We start from the raw sequence: 12,210 nt of genomic DNA, 5'->3' as shown, positions 1-12,210 counted from the left end.
CTGATGCACGCTTTCTTTCTTCACTTTGGGGTTTCATTGTCACCCTACTGTACCTATAGCTCCCTCCATGCCCAAGGGTGACAAGGTATGTCCGTTTCGCAGCTCAGGATGCATGGGTTGCCCAACTGTATTCCTGCTACAGCCTTTCCTTTCATGGGGATGGATGACACGATGGGTCTTTTCTATCATCCTCAGTTCTCATAGAACTGGGAGTAATTTAGTATCTTTGGACATTTTAAGTGAAATTTGATACACGGGAAATCAAGTATCTGAACTGGGATCAGAAGTTAGGGAGAAGGAGGAATGGATACTCTGCCAAAGTATGATCCTTTATTTCCTTAGGAAATCACACTGAGGAAAAAAGCTTTTGCAGGGGTGGATGATAAGAGGAAACAGGCTAGCACAGGAAAAGGGAAACAAGAATCTATAATTGGAAGAAGTTAAGGCTGGAGTCAACAAAGGATGGAGGAATTAGCAAAAATTTACACTTCTAAAATAGAGTGAAAATTTCACCATCAAGTAGAGAGAGGATTGTAGTTCTTTAAAACTCCAGAGAGTGGGTTATAAGAGGTATTTATCAGCCCTCGTAAGCTGGTTGGGGCTACCTGGGTGTGGGTATCTCAAGACATGTATACAAGCACTAACTTGTTAAACCTGTCAGCCTGCTGTTTTAGTAGCAATATCACAGGAATGCTGTTTCTTTGAAAAGGGTGCACAAAGGGCAAGCAAGTTACTTGATTTCTAGAATGTAAGTTAGGGGTGGTTGAGAGAAATGGTAGAACTTGCTTCTCTTTCATGTTCTTCCTCCAAAGAAAACATCACCTTAAACGAGATATTGGATCTGCCTGATGTGTGGCTCTACAGGCAGTTATCTGCGTCGTTTTGTTGTTCCTTTGACATCAATATTGTGCAATTCTCACAGTTTCCTACCGTACCTTTTTGTACAGGGAGTAGGTAGATAATGGGAGTGTGGTTTCTGTGCGACATATGGTTTGGATGTGCCTTCTGGGCAGGTCTGCCTGAATGTTATCCTCTCATTATATAGGTTTAAAACCTAGATCAGTTCTGATATGTGACACTCTGGGGCAGGGCAGTACAGTATGTAGATGTGTTGTCCACAAAGGTGGTGGAAGGCTCCATCCCTGGAAATTTCTGAGGGCTGACCAGACAGAACCTCAGGTAACCTGCTGTGAAATCAGTGATGACAGCGATGCGAGCAGGAGGCCAGTCTGGAGACCTCCCGAGGTCCCTTTCATCCAGAATTGTCCTGTGATTCTGTGCTAGTTTCTTACAGTTGTCACACTTATTTAAAGCTCAAATTTGCCAATAATAACAAAACATCAGATGTTCCTGAACATTTGGCAGCTTCCACTCAGTGATTTTTGTGACTCTGAATTTCTGGAACCTTGCATTGCCAAACAAAACATGGAGTCCTCAAATTGTAGCTGTTGGACTGCTCCACCACTGAAACAGGAGTTACCATGAGCCCACAAGTAGGCTTTGGTCCATTACAACATAAAGGCGCTACCTTTTGTGATTCCAGAGAGTAAATTATTAACAGAATCTAAAGGGAAAGTACAGCTCCAAAGCATCGCTGCCCTTGGCTGGGGCTGGAGTGCACCTTCCTGCCCCATTGCCATGTCACATCACCTTGCTGCTGCTTCCTGCAGCGTCTCGTCCTTCTACATGGATCCATCTGCAAACATTTTCTATTGGATGCCATAATTGACTGTGGTGTAGATGTATGCAAGAAACCTAAATCACAAACCTATTTACCTGTGACTGGGCTTCAAATTATGTTCTCAAATTATTCAAATTGATGTTTTCTTCCTGTGCAAACAAAGCATCGTGGTTCCATCTATCAGGAAAAGAACATGATTGGAATGTAATTTTTTTGTGGGAAAGAATTATGTCTTTCATACATACTTTGGTTTTCAGTGAAGAAATGAATATTGGCATTTCATTCAATTTATGAATATTGATCAAAACACAGACTGTGGCTGTTTTGTATACTATTCTTGAAAGCAGGCGTTTCTTGGCTCCTTAAGTTAGTACTTTTTTCCCCCGTGTGTGTACTTACTGAGAACATCCTTTTTCCAAGCAAGTGCAAGTACAATAATGCCAAATCAGCTTGAGTGAAAATACAGTGATGCATACAAATACATTGCACATAGAACGCCTATCCCAAATTTTGCTTAAAGTTTCAATCCTGAATAAACAAGCTCGTACAGTTACTCAGAACTAGAGTTACCCTGACAACAGTATATATAACAGAATTCGATAGTTGCTGCCAACAAAACCCCCAGTATGGTTAATGCTTTTGTTTGCCAGGATAAAATACTTTCATTAAGTATTACCTCAATTCCAACTGTTAATATTGGGATCAAAACCAATCGCTAAAATGTAATAATTCATTCCAGTGTATGGAAAAAAGACTCTACTTTCAGTTCCCTATTTATAAAACAGAAAAAGGAATCTGAAGCCCCTTACTGATTCTGTGTTAGTGGGCGTATTGCTTGGCATCACCCTGGCAAGGACAAATGGCAAATGGTGTTCTGATACTTTGTGGAACAAGTTTGTGCAGCCTCAGTCTTGCTAGCTGTGTGTACGCTGCTAATTTGGATACGAGGCAGCTGAGGAGCAGCAGCAGTCCTGAGGCGAAAACAGGAAAGCAGTCTAGAAATGTTTTTTTGATGTAACTTACCAAGAAGTAAGAATTGTGCAATCCAGTACTTGAAAGCAGCAGGCTACATGCTGATATAAACAGTGTTCTGCTCCAAAATGTCAATAAAGCAAATATCAGTTTAAGAGAATTACTGGCTTGCTGCCTCCTCTGGGCTCTCATTTGTTACATAAACTCCATTTTGGTATCTGTGATGATGAGATTCTATGAGATCCTACTTTAAAATTTTATTTACTTTTCAGAAACTTTAGATACCTTGAAAAGACCTGAATTTGTCCATTGGGGTGAAGTACTATCCACTTTGCCATTCTGTACATTGTGTTTGGTGCTATATTTTTTAAGAGAGTTGCTATTGAAGTTACTGTGTTTATTAACAGCAGTGTTTGCTAAATACTTAAATACCAACATTCGTGAAGTTTATGAATAGCTTGTAACAATGGCAACTTCCTTTTAGGAGGGAGAATGTTTTTTTCATTTCCATGGGTTAAACCAAGTCATTTTGTTCCATACTGCTTCTGCTAACAAATGGAGTTGAAACAGCAGGACTGACATAGGACTTGTGCAGTTCTTGAATAGAAATGGTGGTGAAGGAAATGGGGTCTGTTTATCCTGCCGTCTTGAAGGATCCACTTCCTAGGGATATAGGATCAGTGCTTTTCTCTGCAGACATGATTTCTTTCATTTGTTCAAATTTAAGTTCTCTCCCAAGAATAAAAAAAAACCCATGGCTGTTCTTTAGTACAGATATTCATTTTATTAGCAGCAGTGAATTTTTGCTGATGGTTTTTCTCCCATGTGGCCTCATGAAGTACATCCTATCTCCCGAGAGTAGATTGTGAAAACTTGCTGAAGTTGATAATGCCCATCCATATGTTAGGGTGAGTTGTAGTGGAATCTGTAGTTTTCTTGTCACAAAATAAGAAAAGTTCACCTAATTTCTATGTGTGTTCTACTTAATCTCGTGCACTGCTTTTGTGGATTGCAGCCCCAGAAAACTGTGTAGTCATGTAATCACCAGTACACTAGTAGGGTTGTGTTACACACCGTGCTTCTTGGTGATGGATAAATGGTGTAGATGAGCTAATTTGGAACAGAAAGTTGAGACAGTGATTTTGTCATAAGACGAAAGCTTGACTACTTAGGGAATTTAACTTCATTTTAAAATTCTAATTTTTTTCTCCTATTTGTATGTTCTAGTAGTAGTTGAAAAAAGTGAACTGTGTATGCTGCAAGTACTTCAAATTTCTGCTTAATGGATTAACTTGATTTACAAAATTTCTGTTAATAATTGAGTTTTCCATTTTTTTTCCCTAAACAGCAAAACCATTTACAAAATTGGTAAAGGAGATGCAGCTTCATCGCGATGACTTTGAAATTATAAAAGTGATTGGAAGAGGTGCATTTGGTGAGGTAAGATACTTTGTAACATAACTCTCATCCTTTGTTCTTCTGATTTCTTGGTGCAGTTGACCTGCGTTTGTTCCGAAGACAAAAGATTCACACAGATAAATTAAAATATTTGCAAATATGGGTGCTAGCCATTTACTTTGAAGTAGGTCTTCTGGTGTCTACTTCTGCCACTTCTGTGATTAGCTAATTCAGTGCAGCAAAGCGCCTATTCAGTGTGTGAGAGCTGAGTGGTCCCATCTAGCAGCTGCACAGCTGACTTTGGGATCCTTTCTCCCACTTGCCATATGTACTTTTCTGTGCTGCTGTAATTTAACACAACTGGGCTGCTTCTATGGTAGGAATGCAAAGGCTGCTCCACCCATCTGCCTGTCTCTGTAGCAATCTGGTAATGCAGAAGGACGCATTAGGCTGCCTCAGAGGCTGTTCCCTGTCATCTTTGAAGATCAAAGGCTGCTGGATCTGTTTTTTGGACAGCAAGTTGAATCATGCTGGGATGATAGGAACGCCTTGTGTTTTGAGGACTTGCCAGGCTCAGAACCCTGGACTGAAGTTATACTTCTTAATATGCTTAATGAAAGTCTCATCAATCACAGAAGCCTGAGAGGGCCTGACCCTGGCAAAAGTGTTCATGAGCATATTTCCTCTAGGAGGCACAGGATACCTGAGACTGCTGTAGAACCTCAAAACAACGCATTCTGCATTTGAGTGCACATAACTAAAGATATAGCTGTCAGCAAAACAGATGATTTCTGTTAGAAATCCTCTGTAGAGGATTTTTGGAAGTAAAAAATTTACATTTCTTTCAAGAAGATTCTTTTGTTGTACAGCAGTAAAGTCAAATGTAGTGACAGCCATTATTGGCTCACTCTGACCATTAGCACTTGGTTGCAACCTCTGCTGCCATTGGCTAAGGCTTATCTTCAGCTGCTGTCTCTCCACAGAGCAGGACTGTGTACTTGCAGGGCTTTCCTTTCAAGCATGGTGTGCTTCATTCGTCAGACTTTCACAAAGTGTTTGATTATGGGGTAGAGCTATCATAGGCAGACTACAAATGGAGCTAGAAAAATGCCAGGACCTTTCTCAGCCTTGGTTTGGAAAGTAGCGAGGTTTGTGTGTATGTGTATGTGGTAGTAGATGAAGTAATACCTTCAGATCAACAAAATTTTAAACTCTTCAGGGACTGCTTGTGAAAAAAACAGACACCTGTGGAGACAAATTCTTGTTTCAAGAATATATTCTAATCCTTACCATCCTCTTACAGCGTAGCGCTGTAGTTTGTGTGTAGTCACAGTGAACACTGCTGATCCAAGAACTTGAGTGTTATAAGTAAAATTTCCAGGGAAATACTAAGATCTTGATGAGTAAAATAAAAGTTAACTTTCTAGCGGAGTATGAACTCCATGACTTGCAATATTTGTTTTTTAAAAATAATTACAGTCAATTAGTTGTTTCATTTAAGTGTTAGGTTTTGTCTGTAATCTGTTACTTGGACACAGCTTTTAGGCAGAATAGTTCTGCAGGAGCTTATGTGAGAAGAAGAGAAGAACAGAAGTGGGAAACACAAGTTGGTAAGTCCAAGGAAGGACTGAAAGCACAAATTAAGTGTAGAATAGAAGTGTGAGCAAAAAGGTTTATGGCCAGATTAAGGGACCCAGAAAATCAAGGCTGTAATAAATAATTGTCTATATGTTTGTTAAGAGTCAAAGCAGTAGCATAGCACAGTTTTGAAGACAGTGAACCCACTGTAGAATGGTTTTGCTATGTGTGACCTGGATTTCTTCTGGAGGAAACTAAATGAGTACCTTTGTTCCAGGTATACACAAAATGTGCCTCTGACCCCAATGAGTACGTAAAAATCAGTCACTAGTTTTAACTCTTCTAGCAGCATCAAAGCATGTGTGGTCCAGGAGACCAGACTGGATACACTCTGAAGGAAAATTCCTGAACTGCATTTAGTATTGATGGAAGGCTCAGCATGGGCTACTTTGATCTGCTTTTTTTTTGATCCTGCTGTGCCAAATTACTTGCTGTAGTGACTGTGACCAGATCTGATATCTAAAGAATTTTAGATTAGTGTTTTGGTGGTTTGTCTTTTGGCGGGATTAGAAGGGGTTTCTGGATCTTTTCAGAACTAAACTTGTGAATGCTGTGGCTATCAAAAATGATTTCAGGACAAGGGAACCTTTCATTAGCGACTTGCAGATGGAGCCAGAATCAGGAGTGCCGTTGCCAGAATATTCCTCTTAATCCTAAAATCAATGAATATATAACAGTAAACTCTTTTCACATTGCTCTGTAACTTGCACACAGAAACAGGATTCATTTCCTGATGCTTTTTCAAGTTCTGATATCTAGCAGGAGAGGAAGTATGTTGTGGAATGCTTTTGAAGGCAACCTTGAACTTAACTTATAGACAGAGTGCTCAGACAAATGTTGATAATTTACATGCGTTTGCACGATCAAGTAGAAGTCTTGTGTGATGTTGTAAAGCTCTAAAGCCTTGTTACAACTTTAAGGGAGGACTTGTTCTGTGCTTTTCAAAATGATGATCTTTTCCATTTACAGTCTTTCCCAACTGGAAATCTCAGTACAGCAGCGGATTAAGTATGACTGTTAACTTTTCAGGGATTTCTGTTTATACTTGTTAGGAGGTTTAGGATGGCTTTTCTTAGCTTTGGATCAGGAGGATAAAAGGTGTATAAAATTAACTGTGGAAACTTTTGCTAATACTATTTGGGGTGCACAAATTAATGTCTTCCATATTATTTCATTTGGAAAAGCATGACATGACTAAAGCAACTGGTAGATGCTGCCCCTTCCCACTTCATCTCAGTGAAAATGAAATGTCAAAGAAGTGAAGTGAAAAAGCATCTTTATTTCATCCTTCTGGAGCTGTGAGAGCTCACAAGCATTAGTTATCTTTCAGTCTTACATTGTCTTGTTCGTCTTTTAAGTAAAAGGTTTATAGTTGTAGGAGCTTGAAAATTTTTCATCAGCTCAAATTGTGCAGGAATCATTGATCTGAAGCTCACTGCTCTTCACTCCCATTTGCCAGAAAATAATTTTCTCATGGTATGCTCATGCATATAGGAACTGTGTTATAGATGAGTTAATGGGATTATAGTGGTTATTCATAAGGTTTCTCTTTTGTTCTTGATTACAAACAAAAATCTATTTGCTCAAAATATGGTTGCAAAATATTATATTTGTTGAAGTGCATAAAGAATTTAATCAAAATTAAACTAAGCATATTCCTGCTCGAAATAAGTAGTTTAAATTAACAAGCTGAACAGCTAAATGAGCCAGACTTCAAAAAGGTTGAAAACTACGTTCCATTCTCCTCAATGTCTATAGCAGCTACATCCATAGTTTAGCTACTTTTAACTTCTTTGAGAACCTTGTGGGTTTTCAGTCTTACCAGAGAACTTTTGCATAAATCAGTAGCTTTGAAGAAAGATAGCTTAACCCAAATGAAGACATAGTAGTAACTAATAGTCAGGATCAATTTTGCCACACAACACATAAAGCCAAGAAAACAGAATCCTTGACGAAAAAGCAGATTGAGGTGGCATATGTGTGTCCCTCCATACAGAGAAGTATCTAATTAAAGGCAGATTGATAATCCCCAGTGCATAACTTCTCTGCCAGTGTCTTTTTCTTTCCTTTCCCTTTTCAAACCCACATAACTTAGCCTGATTCTTTACGCTTTTTCCAGCAATATGAGAAGAAGAAAACAGCTGGTAATCCAAAACCACCTGAGTGAAAGTTCTTAGAGCAAAGGAGAATTGAGAAAGCAAAAGAAAAAAATATTTCTTAAAGTTCTCATTATTATGCTAAGACAAAAATAGCCTAGCTCAGGACCTAGAGATTTCTTCTGAAGCCACCTGCCAAAACACACAGTTCTCCTTTTCTCATAAACTTAGCCAGCTACTTTGCATGCATGGTAAACTAGATGTCTGAATATCCTTTACGGGAATATTTAAGGCTCTGAGTCCTGGAGTCACTGACTTAAGAACTTCATTAATTTTCTTCAGAAGTTTCATAGTTATGAAGAATAGTTTGAAATAGTTTGATTTTGTGTCCATGACAGCTAGAATGGTATTATAATTTGAAATGTTAAGTGTATGGCAGATAAATTACTCATGGTTTTTAGCCATCTCTTATGGTGTATGCAGGTGTATGCACCTGGCTGGAACATTTTTGAGTGCCCACATATTACTTTCACTCTCTTTTTTGGGGGCTCACATGCAGATGGGAAACTTCCAGAAGGAATAAAATAATAGTAAACCCTCAGAAATAAAATCGGAACTAAAATTATTTTCTGAAATCTTAATTCTCATTTCTATTCGTGACTTCAGTGTCCTATCTTCATGAACAAGAATGAGTATACTGTGCAGGGTCAGGTGTGTCTTGTTAACCAGTGAAAACGCAACTTGTCTAGGAGAAAGTCTAAAGACTGTAAGAACAGAATGGAAAACTACTCCAGTTCTTAGACTTTTAAAAATACATACATCTCTGTAGCTTGAAATTTGCATGTGGCTGTCTGCTCCTTTTGTCTGGAAACAGTGTGGACCATTATTTGGAAGGAAATGTCCTAAGAAACTTGGCTTTATGGGATTGTGCCTACCTGAGAAACCCAGACCAACCCAGGATGCGCTGTCTGTGTGCTTGGTGCTGCCTCTGCCTGCTGAGGAAACTTGGATTCCTAGTGCTGGAATGTGGTTAAGGGATAGATAGGATGAGTGTCCTGTGTATGAGGACTGTGGCTCTAAATACTTGCACTTGCTCCTTGGCAAGCTTCGGCTAACCTCATTAATAATGCACTTGTAAGGCTTTAACATCACTTTTCCTTATTTTGTATGGAGGGCTGTTTAGATGCTTGGCAGTAGATGAACGCATTTTAATAGCAAACTGCTGTTGAGGGATGAACTCTATCAAGATGTATGTTGTTGGGGAACTTGCATTGTATAAAGTGGCTGACGCCTCCTGGAAATCTGGCAATATCAGACCCAAACAGTTGTTTTCCTTCCCTTGTTTTCTAGTAAGGAATTTTTTGAGTGAGCAGCACTTACTGTGGTTGCAGCGGAAGGGTGGAATTTGCTTAGCATAAAAATAACTAAAATTCTTAAAGTGTCCTTTGTAAGCATCACTTATTGATAGATTGTAAATATTTTTTCCTGTAAATGTTTGCAGACTTGATCCATGTGATCAAGTTTTTTTTGGTTTTTGTTTTGTTTTTTGTTTTTTTTTTTTCTTTTCATGGTTTAGGTTGGTAGGGACCATAAAAATAACCTAGGATTGCCTGCAATCATCTAGTAATAATGCTTGTTACCTCTACACATGCTTAGTATCCTAGCTGGAAGCAAGACACCTAAAATTGTTTCAAGAAGAAAATAAAAGTGTGGTTGGGAGAACGGGATTGATTCTGTGTTCCACAGGTTTCTGATGAGTTATGTGGCTCCTATTATTATGTGGCTAAGAATGTAGTTAGACTCTGAAGAACGCATGCAAAAACTAAACTTCCTATTGGCAATCACTGTTGGCAGTGTGAGGCAGTGCTCTTCAGGCTCTGTCCACACTGTAATCTCACATTTGGGGTACTATGTTCAGTTTTCTGTCTGCATCTAGAAATTAACCAGGGACGTGGTGAGCCTGCAGACTGCCACTAAGGTTGCCTCCCCTATTCAGGTGTTTTGGTGACTGCTATTGAGTACCCCAGAAATATTCAGTTAGGTTTGTGTTACCACACTGTGCTCTTCACAAGTTGTTTTCTGAAGTAGAAATGGACAAAGCAGCTGTTTTCTTTTGAAATTGCTTCAAAAGAGACTGCTGCTATCCACAGCCCTTGTCAGCTGGGTGGCTGCATGGAGGCAGGCCAGCTGCAGGAAACTGGATGGGCAGCCCACACAGACAGACAGACCTTGTGCCACTGCACTTATCCACATGCCAACTGCTGAGGACGAGCCCAGCTGTTGCTCAGGGCCACCTTCTGCAGGATCTTTCTTCTTGGCACTTAGAAATTATTTCTTCTTTGCACAAGACAGAGATCCATGCCGTCTGCTAAAAGCTAATATTTTGCTTTGGAAATGTGAACCATGGAATATGAACACCACCAAGGATATTCTGGTTGCTCATTTTAAATGTAGGGTAGGCATAAAAAAAAAAAAAACAACAACAAAAACTAATGTAACAGTCCAGACCAGTTTTTCCTCCACAACGCGGTATTTAAACTGTTAACTAATGAGCTATGTGTCAAATATTTCTCATATTCAAGAGTGTTTTTTCAGTAGCATGTACCGAAGATATCGAGAGCATGAGACAGAAATAGGAGTATAAAAGTGGCATCTAGAAGCATTAATTGGGGGAAATGTCTGTAATATTCAATTATGGGCCTGATAACAAGACATTACAGGTAAATTGTTTACATCTGAAATGACATTTTCTCTTCTCACGGATGAAAGGCTTGTCTAAAACGTCTGCTCAAATGTCTGCAGCCATTTCAAGTTCCTGCCAAAGGTTAATTTGTAGCAATTTTACACCATTTTATCCATGTAATTTTATTGTCCATTAGCCTAAGCAGCTCTTTCATCATCCTTATTCGTGTTGTCCTTTCTTCAATTTTATTTATAAGTAGCAATCATGTCCCCCTTTTTGCTTCCTCTAAGCAAAGCTTTTTCTATCCCGTTGTTAATATGAGAAGCACTTTAGTTCCTTGGCCACCTAAATAGCCCTCCTTCATACCTGCTCCAGATTGGTCATCTCTCTGAGATGTGGCTGTGTGTGGAGTTTCCAGTGGTTTCCACAAGGCAGGAATGTTCCCCCATCCTAGTTGGTGTATTGTGCCTATCAACTGCAGTACCATGTGCCTTTTTCTTAACAGCCTGTCCTTACAAGCTGTTTGCATAAGCGTTGTCAACTATGTCTGTCCATCTCCCTTAGAGATGGGAACTTATTTTTTTTTATTTTTTATGTAATCATAAATCAGTGTGATTTCCAAGAAGTTGAGCACCAAAGACTCCATGAGCTTCCCAGTAAAAAGTATTTTTGTTAACTGTCTTAAATGTATTCTAGAAATTCGGTCTTGCATTTAAATAATTTCTGCAGTTTCTTGGATCATCCTTACTATTTACATAAAACAAAATTTGTCATTTAATACTGCGTACTGTTGCTGGTCATGTCACCCAAAGGTCAGAGTCCAGTTCTGGGAAGTTCTGTCATGTTTGTTGAGACTGATTTGGCTTGGATTCCTACCCTATAGGTTTCATCGAGGGAGAAGAGAAGGTGGAATTTGGCCTGGGATAGCTTTACACATTACCACCCTAAATGTCAATATCAGATGGCTTCTGAAGATCGGAATGCAGCAAGAGGCTTTTATGAGACCATTTGAGAAACAAAAAATTGAGCTCTTGCCAAAGTGTAAAAGGGTTATTTCAGCTATACTGGTTCATTTTTTATTTTATTGCAGTACAGGGGAAGCAGAGCTTTGAGGCAAAAGGTATTAGAAGAAATGAATGGCAGAAATTCATACAAACCTGATAGTGTGTGCGTAGTAGTTACCACTGCTGGCTCTCACTGCTTTAGCTCCGGTTCTCATACTTTTTTCTGACACATATGTGCCTTAAGATGGTTAAAGCGTAGGCAGGAGCATTCATTAAGTTTTCTGATGTCCCTGAGGAAATGTACTTGAGTTTTATTGCAGTGTTTCTGTTGCCATGAATTATGAGGGCATGAAGAGTCCCAGGGATGGTGCCAGCTGATCCCTGTGCAGGCTTGGAAAGGGCTGCGCTGAGGAGGAAGGGCTGAACCCCTCCTATCTGAAACTTTTTCTTATCAATTTGCAGACTTCCTCAATAAAACAGAATCACATTTCTCCATTATTGCTTAGTATTCAGAAACTTGGATGCTCCAATCCAACACAGCATGTGGAAGTTAGATATGTTGTAATTTTTATTTTGTAGCTTGACAGAAGTATCAAAAGTAGCTTTTGTGAGTCAAGCATATTTGGATTAATTACCTCACACCCCATCCTTGTGGTCAGGTATGGGAAAACAATTGTAGGGATGGATCAGTATTGCTGCTTCCCAGCTTGCAGCAGCTGAGGGTTTCAGGGACTTCCT

The 12,210-nt window shown here is 39.3% G+C and overlaps 1 protein-coding gene across 4 annotated transcripts in view; it reads left to right on the top strand.

Moving 5' to 3' along the window:
* Positions 1-12,210, top strand: part of CDC42BPB (CDC42 binding protein kinase beta) — an 87,102-nt gene that overhangs the window by 20,666 nt on the left and 54,226 nt on the right. For all 4 annotated transcript variants that reach the window (XM_090141677.1, XM_031592956.2, XM_031592954.2 and 1 more), the window contains exon 2: positions 4,002-4,093. In XM_090141677.1, the coding sequence (XP_089997803.1) occupies positions 4,002-4,093 (92 nt within the window). The remainder of the gene's footprint in view (positions 1-4,001; positions 4,094-12,210) is intronic.

The sequence above is a fragment of the Phasianus colchicus genome, chromosome 5 (genome assembly GCF_987193195.1).
Source record: "Phasianus colchicus chromosome 5, bPhaCol1.hap1.1, whole genome shotgun sequence".
NCBI lineage: Eukaryota > Metazoa > Chordata > Aves > Galliformes > Phasianidae > Phasianus > Phasianus colchicus.
This window is presented reverse-complemented; position numbering and strand designations above follow the sequence as displayed.